The sequence below is a fragment of the Typopeltis vanoorti genome, chromosome 9 (genome assembly GCF_054136105.1).
Source record: "Typopeltis vanoorti isolate ZY-2024b chromosome 9, IOZ_Tvanoo_1.0, whole genome shotgun sequence".
NCBI classification, from domain to species: domain Eukaryota; kingdom Metazoa; phylum Arthropoda; class Arachnida; order Uropygi; family Thelyphonidae; genus Typopeltis; species Typopeltis vanoorti.
Window position 1 is genome coordinate 13,762,222 of NC_143557.1, and position 15,232 is coordinate 13,777,453.

Consider the following 15,232-nt stretch of genomic DNA (forward strand, 5'->3'; position numbering starts at 1 on the left):
TTTTAGGAGAACAATATCTTCATCTCTTCATTCTCAGTTACTGTGTTGTATTGCCTACATGCACGTGCCTTTTTTTGTAAGTTCCTTTTGAAAATGGCAATGTGACGTTGCCAAAATATCGGAAATATTTATTAAAGTGTAATTTAATTTATATTCGTATCTACGTTGTTCATTTCCTTAAGTGATTTAGTAATGCATAACCAGCGTATAAGGCTGTCTACGAGAATCTCTGATATATAGCTATCAGAAACTCAGTCACATCTAATCCACCAGCCTGATATCCAAACCCATATATGCAACTTAAAAACCAACTTTCCATGTAGCATACTATCAAATACCTTTGCCAAAAAGGCAGCATGTGACTCACCCTCATCTACTGCTCTTGTTACTGCATTGTAAAAGGCAACCAGATTACTAAATCAAGAGTGCCCCTTAATAAATCCATGTTGGCCAGCATAAATAATACTGTCTTCATGTGTCCAGTTCTGTATATATATATAAACAAGTTCTTTTTCCAAAATCTTAACTAAAGAAGAAATAAAACCTAGTCTACAGTCTGATACCTTCATTCTACCACAATCCTCATGCAATGCCATTATTTTACTTCCCTTCCACTCTTCAGGAACCTGACCAATTAAACAACCAGGATGGCACAGTCAATTTTATAACACATTCCCTTAAAATATGTGACAAAGTCATATCTAGTCCTGCTGCATTACTGACCTATAGAATAATCAGTAATTCAGAATAAATCCTCTTCATCCACTTATAATGTTTCATCCTTCAAGGAATAAAACTTGCTTTACCAGAAAGGAAAAACGTAATCAACTGATCATTAAATAACACAACTACATCATATGCCTTGGTCATATGAGTTCCCATCTCCATCCATTAAGGTAATCTATCCACAATCATTTTCCTTTTACTAGCCCCATAGCAAAAAAAAAAACTCCTACATATTCTTTTTGGATCACAGTGCTAGTCTTCTCAAGCATTTCAATTTTTCTAATTATTCTTTCCTAACTATACTAGTCACCTTCCTAGCCTGAGCTTTATATTTCTCATGCAACTATACTCCACCCCCTCCTCTCTAAATTTATATGTCATCCATAATGTTTTTTTCATCTGCAATTCTTATTGTATTTCTCTGGTAAACTATTTGACTCTGAATCACTTTATCATCATGCAAAGCATACAATCTGTGATTACTGTCAACAATTTTTTTTCTTATGTATCTTTTAAAAAAAGTATCCAAGTATCTTTAATATACCAGATTATACAGGGTGTTCGGGATAAATTTGACATATTTATAATTAATTATATTTTTCCGTAAGTTACATGTATTAACACACACTTCTCTTCATTTAAAAGTTTGGACCCTTCTTCATTCATATACAAGATGTCAGAAAGGATGGATAGCTGGAACCCACCTGAATCATGGAAGAGAATAACTTGTATCATGATGATTCGTGCCCGCCATCAAAATAAGGATATTACGACTGCTGCCCAATGCTCCCTGAATACAGTAAAAACAATCAGGCATGAACTAGAGACTTGCAATGGTGACTACGAGGATGTAGCAAGAAGAAAGATCCCTAGCAGACGATCTGATTGCGTTCGTACAGCAGAATTCCTCGCAAATCTGCAGGAACAGGTGTTGAAGAACCCTGGCATTGGAATTCGGGCTTTGTTCGTGGAGTTGCTAACTGTAGTCAAGCCCTGGATAACAAGGGTAGCCAATGGTAGGCCGTATGTATGGCAGCAGGATTCGGCCCCTTGCCACACCTCTGGGAAAAGTCAAAAATGGTTGTCTGAAAATTTCTACGACTTCACCAGTCCAAATGTTTGGCCTCCAAACTCCCCAGACCTTAACCCCATGGATTATTTTGTATGGGACGCAGTTGAAAAAGACACCAATCGCACTTCCAGTAATACAAAAGCCCAGTTAATGGATAAAATTAAAACAGTTTTTGCGGCCCTTCCCAGGGAGACTGTAGCATCAGCTTGTTCGAGGTTCCGAAGCAGAATTGAAGCTGTGATCGATGCTAATGGTGGTTATTTTGAGTAAATCTTGTTGATAGTATTGTAATTAACTCTGCCTGTAATGTTTTTTTGTCAATTCATTAAATTTAATAGATACAAAGAAGATTTTCTTTTTCCTTACGAAACTGTCAAATTTATCCCGAACACCCTGTATATCTTGATCTCACCAAATCTCAAAAAATAAGTGTATAAATTATTTAAAAAAAAAAAAAAAACATCTTGGCCCAAAAGTGAGGTAATAATCTTTCCATCTCCACTAGACAAGTACCTGTTCTAGAAATCAGGACCAAGATTGAACTTGGTATCTACGATCTTTTTCCCACCGTGGCAAACAAAACTGTCTAGCTGTGGCTGGAATTCTTACAAAATCGAAATCACCCAAGAGAAATATTCTACATAAAGAAATATTAGCCATCAAAAAACTTGCACACCTAAAGATAAGGTCAGCCAAGGCTGACCGCTTGGTTTTGCATCAGTCTTTTTGTTCAATTTTGTATACATAACCAAAGAAAATTACCTCCCACTTTATTACAAACTACTTACTCCTCTGGTCTTTTGCCAGAAAGAAATAAGAACATTCCTCAATAATCTAAATACCAATAAATCTCCTAGACCAGATGGTATTCCCCCAACTGTGCTAAAAATATGTGCTTCAGAATTAATACCCATCCTGTATCACCTATGCTCATTTAATATCTATTCTGCACTATGGATGTAACTGTTTACCTAGCCTTTCCTAAAAAGAAAGCTAAAAATCAGCCATCAAAATATTCTCCAAAGTAATGAAAAAGGTCATTACAGGCCATTCTTCATGATGTGGAGGCTTGACAATTATTTAACATTCACCACTTTGGGTTCCTCCAAAGTGGTGAATGTTATTGGAATTGGAATGCCAACTTTGGCATTCCAATCTCCTACGTTACCCATGAAGGAGATTAGAATGCCAAAGTTGGAATAGATAATGATGGTTGGGAAAGAGTCATGAGAAAATATGGGTTCGGAGAAAGAAATGAACGAGGTGAAAAATTGTTAGAATTTGCTGTGGAGAACGAGATGATGATTTGTAACACAAGATTCCAACAAAAGGAGTGTAGAAAATGGATGTGGCGATCAAATAATGGGAAAATCAAGAGCATAATTGATATGCTTACGATTAAAAGAAGATGGATAACATCAGTACAGCAGTGTCAAACTTTTCAAGGAGCTGATATAGATTCAGACTATAGTTTAGTGATTGCAAACATCAAGTTGAAATTAAAAAAGAAACAAACTCCAACATCAGAATAGAAGAGAAACTTAAAGGTGTGGAGAAAGAAATAAACTCGAATCTAAAAATGGATTAGACAAGAAACACTGAAGTTAGTACAGGAGAAAAGAATGTTGAAGATAAAAAGGGATACATCAGAATAAATAGAGGAGCAATATAGAAGAAAGTGTAATGAGGTGAAAAAAAGCAGTCAGAATGGATAAGATTAAATGGTTAGAAGCCTAATGCAATAATATAGAACAGCACTATGGAGAGCATAAAACTAGGGAGGTGTACAAAATGTTTAGAACCATTAATAGAAGGTGGCAACCATAACAGACCACAATTATAGATGAAAAAGGCAGAGTATAAGTGTACAGTGGTGGACTAGATACTGTAGCAAGTTATATGAAGAAAAACTAGATTTAGATAGTGTTGGGAAACTGACTGAAGAATTGAAGCAGATATCCTGCCACGTAATGAGTATGATATGGACATTTTAAGAGGAGAGGTAGAAAAAGCAATAGGATGGCTAAAACACAACAAGAGTCCTGGTAATGATAACATCACTGGAGAAATGATTAAATATGGTGGTGAAAGTATGGTTACAGAAATGTATCAACTATGTAATATATAATATGGAAAGAAGGAAAAATGCCAGAAGAGTGGGTGAAATCGATATTAGTGACATTATACAAGAAAGGAAATAAGCTAGAATGTAAAAATTGTAGAACAATTCCCTTGATAAGTCATCTTGGTAAGGTGATGATGATACTGACAGAAAGATTGAGAACACAATTGGAAGAATACCTTGCAGACGAGCAAGCAGGATTTAGGAAATATAGAACTACAATTCAACAGATTTTGACAATGCAATTAATAGCAGAGAAAGCTAGGAGAAAAAGCAAAAACATATATACTTGCTTTGTTGATTTTCAGAAGGCATTTGACAGTATCGACCAGAAAGTGATATCAGCAGTGCTAGAATCCTATGGAATTGACAGGAAACTAAGAAGCTATATTAAAAGATGTCTATAAGAATGCAGTTGCAGCAGTTAGAATAAGTGATGATTTAGGGAAATGGTTTAAAACAAACAGAGGTCCTAGACAGGGAGACCCAATATCACCAAACATTTTCATCACGCATTTAGAAAGAGCAAAGGAAGATGCAAAAGGAATATCACTGCATGGGATAAGAATTAACAATCTGAGATTTGCAGATGACTTTGTTATTATTGAAGAAGGCGAAAGAGAACTACAAAAAAACATCGAAACTGTTAAATGAGGAAGGGAAAAGATTTGGACTTGTTATGAACAAAGACAATGGTATTTGGTAAGAAGAACGTGAAACAAAAGATACAAGTGGATGGAATTGATATAGAAAATGTAGAACAATTCACATATTTGGGAAATAAAATGACACACGATTTGGACTGTAAAAAAGAAATAAAGATCAGGATTGCAAAGGGAAGAACAAATCTGAAGGAAATGGATAACATCTGGAAAAGTAAAGTGATCTGCCAGCAAACAAAACTAAGAGTACTGGAAACATGCATCTTTAGCAGTGTACTGTATGGATCTGAAAAGTGGGTAATAAATAAGGAATCAAGAAAAAGAATTTTTGCGTTTGAAAGAACTTGTTACAGGAAGATCCTAAGAATAGGATGGGTACAGAAAATCACAAATGAAGAGCTCTATCGGAAGATACAACCAAAAGAGAATCTAATGCAGAAGATTATAAAATGGAAGCTGCAATTATTTGGATACATCTGTAGAATGAATGAGGACCAGAAGATAAAGACATTTATGTTTAGTATTTTGGATGGTTTAAACAGAAGATGTAGACCATACAGAGAATGGATAGACGATATAAAGGACTGATGTTGAATGGGTGTACAGAAACTGCGACATTGTGCACTGGACAAAGAAAGGTGGAAGAAGAAGATAGTGAAGGAGGCAATGGACACCAACGGGTAAGGAGCCCATGTTTCGTGATGATGATGAATTACTTTCCCACAGATTCACTGTTTCTGTATTATGTTACTTTTATAGGTATTTTCTTGGGTACCGCTCTACCAAACTGGTCATTATCATTTTTCCGCTTTCCAATAATCACATAAGAATACAAGCAGCTGTTGATTATTCAGCTCCAGACTTATCACACCAATTCTTATCCTCTTATTTTATATCTATCTTTATTCATTGGATTAATTTTCCATATACCATTTGTCCCAATGAATACAATCTCCAAGTCTTCAAGAAACTTATCAGTAGGTTGTTTATTATTATTTTTTTTTTTTAATCCTAATACTTAGTCTGCACGTAGCAGTATTGTTATAGAATTTGGAACATCTCTTGTGTGAAAGCTGTGATGGGGGGGGATGTGTAATTAGCAAGCATATGAAGGAAGAGATTTTTTCTTGGTAAGTGGTGAATGAATGAAATGGATTGAAGGCGTCAACTGTGAACACATTGGCAGTGAAAGTTTTCAAGGAGGAATATGATATGTATTGTGTCAATAATGCGATGAGTATTGTGACTACATGGAAGGTCAGGAAAATAATAAAATAATAGAATACTGGTTTAGTCTGAGCTTCCTACAATGAGTTTATGTTTAATAATAATAATAATAACACAATACTATGTTATCATAACATTTTGACATTAACAAAGTCATTGTGTTATACGTTACAACAATCTGTGTTATACTTTACAACACCTTTTATACTTAAAAAAATATATAAAGGGTGTTGTAAAGTATAACACAATGACTTTGTTTAATGTTTAACATTTCATTCATACATTATAGCAAACACATTTACTATAGAAAATTATCCACTTTAATAAACTATTGTTTTACTACATACAAATTTGTTATTGTGAGAATCAAACTCAATGAAATTCAAATCAATGAGATCTTTGTGTTCTTAGTAACTGGATGATTCAGATGTTTTGATAGTTATTGTATTTATATCTGAAATAGTTATCAATTGATGGTAAGAAAGATGAAAGTGATGAAAATGTGGTGGAAGTTAAAAAACAAAGTGCAGTTAAAGATAAGATGGCGAGCAGCATTGACTGTGAACAAGTGTGTATAACGCAAGGTTCAAAAGTTCGAAAGGATGAGAGTGAAAGCGTGACACAAGATTCAAAAGTTCAAAAATTTGAAAGAATGAATGACAGTGAAAATGTGATGCAAGATTCGAAAGATCAGTTAGTTAAGATGAGGCACGAGATGAAATAGATGCAGAATGAAGTCAAGAGAATTCGAGATACTTATGGAAGAGTGAAAATGATGAAAACAAATAATGTTGGTATAAAAGAGGTAACAAAAAACTCGAGTGGCATTGCATGGAGATTTTATTAAAGGTGTGCTGGATGAGAGAATGGTAGTTGTAATAGGTACAAATGACTTGACTGCAAACAAACAACACATCAGATTGGATATCAGGAGGTTATTGAGATGGATAAAAGAGAATAGTGTGATACGAAATGTAGTAAGTGTGTTGCCCATGTATGAGAGTGGTGAGATGAGACGGAAAGCAAGGATTTGAATGATAAGTTAGCAGAAATGTGTGAGGATAAAGGAGTGCAGTTTATTAATGTGTGGAATGAGACTGAAGGATGAAATGAACTGAATAGGAGCGATGAACTGCACGATGAGTGGTTTTGGTGTAAGTTGCTGGGAGAGACTCCTGCTAGAAGGTAGAGAAGTGAGTGCAGAGAATGAATCTGATCAAGTGGTATGCAATGTGGAAGAATGGGAGAGTAAGATAGGAGAGATTGAAGAGGTGGCTGTGAATGAAGTGAGTAGCATGAACATAGAGAATGAGAGAACAGGTGTTTTACACAGGTGTGTAAAACACCTGTTCTCTCATTCAGGGAAACGGGGAGGCTCAGGGTGGACAGAGGAACACAGCGTGAGAAAGGTAGATGTTCCAAAAGAATGTGAATGCATGTGCAAACAAAAAGAGAAGGGGATAACCTGGGATCAAGAGAAAACATTTGGATTTGAAGAAAGTTCTAAGATGAATGAGGAGAAAAAGAAATGGCTCGAGTTAAGCATGGTTAAGCACTTCATCTTCAGAATTTTCTTCATTGTCTGAGTCACCACTAGAATAGTCTGTATGATTATAATCATCTTCGGAATCGGAACCAAATAATTCTTTCCATTCATCATCGCTCACATTAGCATAAGCTTCTAATTCTTCATCAGTAAGCTTTCTTTTACTGGCCATGGCATAATTGAAAGTTTTTAGAGACTAGACGCAATAAACCTTACTGCACTGAATGCTGAACATCAGTGACTCTGAACTCAAGTTACAGTCGTCAGCACATGTAATATATAGGTGGGGTGATACGAGATTTCTCGTAGTTGGAGTATGAAACAAAATTCTGTCTGATAAGCCTGCTACGAGATTACTCGTACTGACCTTGAAGAAGTGAAAGTGCTTGGGGGCGCAGTAACAAACTATGCCCGAGGAGCATGGCAGAGAACTTGTTAACTAAGGCAATATAGACTGGGATGATGAGATAGCAACTGGAAGTAAAGAAAATGAGTTTCTTGAGTTTTTGAGGAACAACTACCACAGGCAGTATGTAAAAGAGGGCACATGAGGATTGAGATTTTTGGATTTAATCATCTCATCAGAGGATGTAATTATAAATGAGGTTTCAAATCACCCTCCAGTTGGTGAGTGACCATGAAGTGATTACCTGGGTGGTTACCAGCAGTGTGAGGACCTCTATGAGAAAAGGGTATATGTGAACTACAAGGCTGATGATTATGAAGAGCTCAGGAGACAGCTTGCAGATGTAGCATGGAATGAGGAGTTAGCTAGAAAAGAGATGAATGCAGCTTGGGGGATATTCAACTATCTAGCAGAAGCAATGTCTAAATGTATTTCAAAGGACAGAAGGTTAAATAAAGCAGGTGTGAAATGGATAAATGAAGAGATTAAGCATGCAATACAGGGGGGAAAAGGCATTATGGAGGCAGCATAAGAGAAGTGGTAATAACCAATTTCATGAGGATTACAAAAACCAGGCAGGGAGGGTGACTTGGTTGGTAAGGTTAGCAAAAGTAAAGTATGAGCAGCAGTTAGCTAATGAAGCTAAAAAGAATCCTGAGTTTTTTTCGATATGTAGCTAGCAAAAAAAAAAAAGAAAGATTATGGAAAGATGACAATGATTTGAGAAAATGGTATAAGGACAACTACTGCAGAAGATATAGTGAAGATGTTCAGTGAAGCAGTTCATAATAGTGAGCAGTTCATAAAGGTCTTTCATTCTTGTGAATGTGACATCATGGAGAGATGGAGAGTAGTTGATGATGGGGAGGAGAGACTGACTGTAAGTGAGCAAGAGTGTATGGGGGAATTGAGCAAACTTAACAAGGGTGTGGGACTTGATAATATATCACCACGTATTCTGACAGAATATGCCAGGTAGTTGGCATCTGCCTTGACATAGATTTTTAATATGAGTCTGCACTGGGTTGAGTTCCAAAGGAGTGAAAGGAGGGCAAGATTGTGCCGCTTCATAAGGGAGAACTCAGTCAATGTAGAACTCAATCATCAAATTATAGGCCAACCTGTGTATCAGGTGTTGTGATTAAAGTGTTGGCAAAAATGGTGAGAATCAGGATCCAGAATTTAGTTGAAAACAACAGTATTATTTATCTTTGATGAACAGTACAGATTTGCTAAAGTGAGGTCCTGTTTTAGTAATCTACCTACTTATTACAGAAAGGTGACAGCAGCATTGGATGTGGGAGATGAATACACATTGGTATACTTTGCAAAGGCTTTTGATACATTACCACATAAGTTGATAGTCAAACTAGAGCAGATGGGGTTGGATTAGATTAGTACATTGGATTGGAGACTGACTATCTGATAGGTATCAGCAAGTTGTGTATAGGGAATCAATATCCAGGAAGAGGAAAGTCACTAATTGTGTGCCTCAGAGTCTGTTTTAGGATCATTGCTGTTTAACCTGTATGTTAATGATATTAGCAAAGATTTGGATTTGATTATTCAGTTGTTTGCAGATGATACAAAGTTGGGATGAACTATGAAGAGTAGAGAAGATGTTGTGGCCTTACAAGAAGGCTTGAATAAACTGCGTGAATGAGCATGGAAATGTGGATACAGGTTCAATGTAGCAAAATATAAGGTTTTAAACTTTGGGAAACAAAGATTCCATGTTGGAGGTTTAATGGAATATTATCAGCACTAAGAAAGGATTAAAAATAATTTTAATACTTCCAATATTTCGTCTCCGTCAGAGAGACATCTTCAGATTACAAAAAAAATTTTTTGTAACAACACACATACAAATAACACAATAGTGAGTGAAACTAAAGTCCTATCTAGGTGGTGTGACTTCAGTTTCACTCACTATTGTATTATTTGTGTGTGTGTGTTGTTACAAAAAGTTTTTTTGTAATCCTTGAAGATGTCTCTGTGACAGAGACGAAATATTGGAAGTATTAAAATTATTTTTAATCCTTTCTCAGTGCTGATAATATTCCATTAAACCTCCAACATGAATTCTTCACAGCACTTAAGCCTCAAGACAGTGAAACAAAGATGGAATATAGAATTTATGCTTGGTGGTGATATATTGTTGGAGGTGGATTAAATAAGAGATCTTGGGGTTGAAGACACTGATTTGTAGAAGTAAGGATATTCTTTTTCCTTTGTATAGGGCTTTGATTAGGCCACTCATGGACTTCTGTGCACAGATTTGGTCACCTGGTTTGGTCACCTTTCAAAAGGATGAAGAGATGTTGGAAAGGGTCCAGAGACAACTTACAAAGGTAGTTTCTGATCTCTATAATGTCGAATATGAGGAAAGGTTGAGAAGATGCAATTTACAGAGTCAAGTGGATAGGAGAAAGAGGAGTGATATGATAAAGACCTACAAGTCAGTAAAGGGTTGTTATAGAATCAACGTTGGAGAAGTTTTACAGCAAACGGTGGGAGATCAGGAGAACCCGAAGACATCCCTGGAAGCTGTATAAGGAGGGTGTGAGCAGAGGACTGAGGAGCAGGTTTTTTGCATGCAGAGTTGTGAATGATCGGAATGCCATGCCTGAGAGTCTGGTGTCTGCAGAGAATTTGAGTGTGTTAAGGCATGGTGTGATGAGCTGTGTATGTATGACAAAAGGAGCTCCTAGATCAATCTTTGACTCCAATGGATAATCACTTGGGATAATAATAAACTACAACCATGAAATTAACTCTCAGAGTTTATTTTAATACAGTATATTACACATTCAAAATTACATAATAAATATGCATACCTTATAGCCTAAATGATTTATTTGTCCGGATGCTATGAGAGATCCATCTTTTGCAACTGCTAAACATGAAACACGATTTGTATGGCCATCAAGCATATATGGCTTGTGTGTTAAGATATTTCTAATGATTACAGTATTTCCAAGACCATATACAATATGGTTTTTATCAGGATGCATAATTAAGCCAGATTTGGATTTCCCTATATATAGAAAAGTAAACACTTTAATCATTAATTAGTAATCATGACAATATCCCAGAAACAGAAATATAACAAAAACAAAATAAGTCTAATGAATAAAACAAATAAGCAAAAAAAAGTCTAATGAAAAGAACAACAAGCAAGTCTAATGAAACAGTACAGTGGTCAGCATTCATAACTGTGTACCCATTGTGTAAAATTTATGGAGACAATCACTTCTGTTGAAGTAATTACTTTACTTACAATTAGGCAAGAAATGTCAAGTGTTATTTGCTTAATTATAAGTAAAGTGATTACTCCAACATGAGTGTCTCCATAAATTCTACACAATGAGTACACAGTTATAATTCAATATAATCTAATATTTCATCATAAATCAAATCCTAACTCTCTGTTGTCTGACACAGTCATTAACATGAAAAAAAAGTTTTTGAGAAATATTTAACAAACGGACAGTGGAGAGAATTTCTTGCAAGAATTTCTTTTTCTGCAAGAAATTCACAATCTAAGAGACTGGCTGAATTCAGAAAGTAATTCAGAAGTGGCAACAACATAATGCAACACTTAAACTGGATCTCCCGCAATGAGTCTCATGACTCAATGGGGCTCCAGTGAAATTATTATTATTCCTTACCTCTACTGAAATCACAAGACTCATTGTATGAGGTCCACCTTAGAAACACACAAAGTTCATTTATCATTCCTTAAACTCATCCACTGCACTTTCACCATCCTCTAAAGCAATTCTATGCTCCTTCCAATCTCCATGCAAAATCTTACTTATTTTCTTACTTGCTATCTAGTTAATATATCTAGTTATTACCTATCAACAGCTTAAATGTCTTAATCATTTCCCTCTTTATCATCTCCACTGAACTCTGTGGTTTGCATGCCTTCAGTCTATCCTCATAAACAACATTCTATAGTTCTGTCCACCTCTGCATCCTGTTCACGGTTATTTCATCCTTTTCAAATATGGTAACTAGATCAGGGCACAGTAACATGTGACAACCACCCCATTAATATGTTCATGCCATATTTAGTGCTGCAATAAAACTTCTACTGTAGTCATTTAGCTTAAAACTGCAAAGTATGGGGCGGTGAGATGATTTTTTAACTATAGAGGATCATTTTCATTCCATTACAATGTATTCCAATGTATGCAGCTGCTGTTTATTATTATTATTATTAGCATCTGAAACAAAGGACTCATTGCAGGAGGTCCATACTCTCTGATGCAAAAAGATCATTGAACCATGCCTCAAACCTATTCAGTGTTTTCACACTCACCACACATTAATGCATTCCACTCATCAATCACTCTCCATGCAAAGAACCTGCTTCTCACACCCTTCTTATACAGTTTCCAGGAATGGCCTCTTGTTCTACCCTTGCCTCCTTCTAATGTATGAAAAATCTTCTCCACATTAATCTGGTAACAACTCTTCATCAACTTATATGCCTCAGTCATATTCCCTCCCTCTTCTATTCAAAAGGCTCTACAAGTTGCATTCCCTCAATCTCTCCTCATATTTGACATTCCATAGACCTGACACTTCCTTGGTAAACCTTCACTAAACTCTCTCTTTAATACATCCTGATGCCCTTGAAAACTAGGTGACCTAATCTGTACAGAATAGTCCATATGGGCCATTACTGGAAACTGTATATGCATTTCCTTTATCCAGTGAAGTTGTCGCCTTGTTGAAATACGTAAGCAGACTGCTAAAGCATGACCTCTCCCAAACAAACTCATGCTGACTCAAAGAATACTGCTATTATCAACCTATTTCTGAACCCAATTCTCACCAACTTCTCTACCACCTTAACAACTTCAAACACACAGATTGGCCTTTAATTTGTTACCTCAGTCTTATCCTCCTACTTTGAGAAGTGGAACAATTTTTCCACCTTCCATTCCCTCGGGACTCATCCTGTTGCAAGACTCATGTTAAAAGTGTACCAAACGTGCCATTAATTCCATAGAGCATTCTATCAAGATACCTGCTGATATACTGTCAAGTATATCAGCAGGTGTTTTGATAGAATGCTGATATACTGTCAAGTCCTGTTGCCTTATTAACATCAAGTTCACTTAAATCTTCATATATTTCCTGCTCATTTATCATCAGTCACTCCTCTACCATACTCTCTACACTTAGTTTCTCTCAATGTTACCTTCACAAGGATGAAATACACTGATAAACTGATCACTGAATAATTCAACTATATCCTCTGCATTGGTTACCAATCTGCCAGTGTCAGTCATTTTTCCTTCTACTTGCCACATACTGAAAGAATTCACTAGGATTTTTCTTAGTCTGGTTGGCTATTTCTTCTCATACTGCACTTTTACTGTGTTTACCAAGTCATTTTCCTGGCCTGCTCTTTGTACTCTTCATGCACCTGATCATTACCAATATTCATCTTGTATTACCTCATGCAGTAAAATAAATAATAGAAAAAGCAGAAGAAACCCAATTGCCTCTCTGTTTAGCCTTCATTGATTAAGAAAAAGCATTTGATTCCATCAAAACTAACGCAATAATCAATGCACTCCAGAATCAGGGAGTTCCTGGAGAATATATTGCAGTGAGGTATATATCAGACAATATACCTCACTGCAACAGCAACAATCCAACTTCACACAAGCAATAAAATATCAATTGAAGAAGATGTCCGACAAGGAGACTCTCTATCATCCAAAATCTTTAGAGCAGTCCTTCAAGAAATATTTAATAATATAAACTGGACAAACCTTGGTATAAAAATTAATAACAGAAACTTAACGCATCTAAGATATGCAGATGATATCATAATTTTTGCAAACACTCCAAAAGACCTTAATATAATGATAGAAGACTTATATCATGAAAGCAGAAAAGTCGGTCTAAAGATAAACAGAGAAAAAACTAAAATCATGTTTAATCGTTTAGTAACACCAAAAAACATAATAATAGAAAACAATTTTTTTGGAAAGAGTCTCTTTATATACATACTTAGGTCATCTCATTGACCTAAATTGTGGACTCCAAAAGGAAATAAATAGGCGAGTTCAACTTGCCTGGAGTGCATTCAGAAAATTGAAAAACAGTTTTCAAAACGTGATGTCCCACTCTGTTTAAAAAGGAAGACATTTAACCAGTGTATACTTCAAGTCATCTCATGTGGTTGCAAAACTTGGTCGTTAACAAGAGCACTGGCAAATAAATTAACAACTCAAAGAAAAATGGAGCGGTTGATGCTAGGCATCACATTAAAAGATAAGAAGCAAAGCAACTGGATAAGAAACCAGACTCGCATCACTGACATCATTCTTCACCACAAGCGACTAAAATGGAAATGGGCTGGACATTTATCCAGAAGAGAAGATGAGCAATGGACCACCATATTTACGAAATGGATTCCTAAAGAAGGGAAACGAAGCCGAGGACGTCTTAAAAGAAAGTGGAGTGATGAACTGTCAGAATTTATTGGGGAAAGTTGGTCAACTATTGCCAAGAACAGAGAAAGGTGGAAAGAACTGGAGGAGGCCTTCGTCCAGCAGTGGACAGAAAATGGTAGAAAAGAAGAAGATTGCCTCCACTGTGCCTTTTTCTCCAGATTTAACACTTAATCTTTTCATTAATCCATTTTACTCCTACATTGTTTAGCCTTTTCACCTTTGGAATAGACTCAGACATCACTGCTGTTAAATAGGTCTTGATCAATGCACAAGTAGCATCTGTCTCCTTTTCACTCAACTCCTCTTTCCATACTCTAGTCTCATGTTATAGAGTGCAAGAATGTGAGTGTGGAGAATTTGATAATCAATACAGAAATTATTGAAAAAGGAAAAGAGAGCATAAATGTGGAAGTAAGAGCCTAACTAACAATGCAAACTTCCCACTACATATCCCACCCAGCCAACTCTATTTCACACTGCACAATCTCATTGTCATTTTCTTCCTAGTTATTAATTCTGAAAAGGGACAACTGATCACTTACTAATTTACTCTATCTACCACTGAAATATGCTAACTCCTACTTCTATTCAGACATTATCTTCTGTCGACCATGACATCAATAATCTCTGGACAGGCTGAGGTTATCAGTGCCACAAACTCATGCCCTTTATTCCTAATACTCTGGGCATTTAATTAAAGAAAGATAAGTGCATTATTAGCATTCCTATATCTTTTACTCTTTCCTCCCAACAGACTACACTTGGTCCTGCAATATACCACACATACTCCCAGATCATCCATGCAACTATACCTACATCAGGGCATCCCTGCTACCTTCTATCCTAGGAACTATTTTCCCTATTCTAACACACTCAGTTGCCCCCCTCCCTTCCAAAAACCCTCTCAAAACACTTGCCTTCCATGTTTAAACGCAATCCATCTTTTGCATACAGTTTTTTTCTATTCAGAAATGCACTCCAAGCATCCA

General features: G+C 36.1%; 1 protein-coding gene across 6 annotated transcripts in view; it reads right to left on the bottom strand.

The window, feature by feature from the left end:
• Positions 1-15,232, bottom strand: part of LOC150102890 (cilia- and flagella-associated protein 52) — a 640,784-nt gene that overhangs the window by 556,854 nt on the left and 68,698 nt on the right. For 4 of the 6 annotated variants that reach the window (XM_090397376.1, XM_090397374.1, XM_090397378.1 and 1 more), the window contains exon 3: positions 10,599-10,819. In XM_090397376.1, the coding sequence (XP_090253502.1) occupies positions 10,599-10,819 (221 nt within the window). The remainder of the gene's footprint in view (positions 1-10,598; positions 10,820-15,232) is intronic. The other 2 variants (XM_090397375.1, XM_090397379.1) reach the window with 1 other exon arrangement.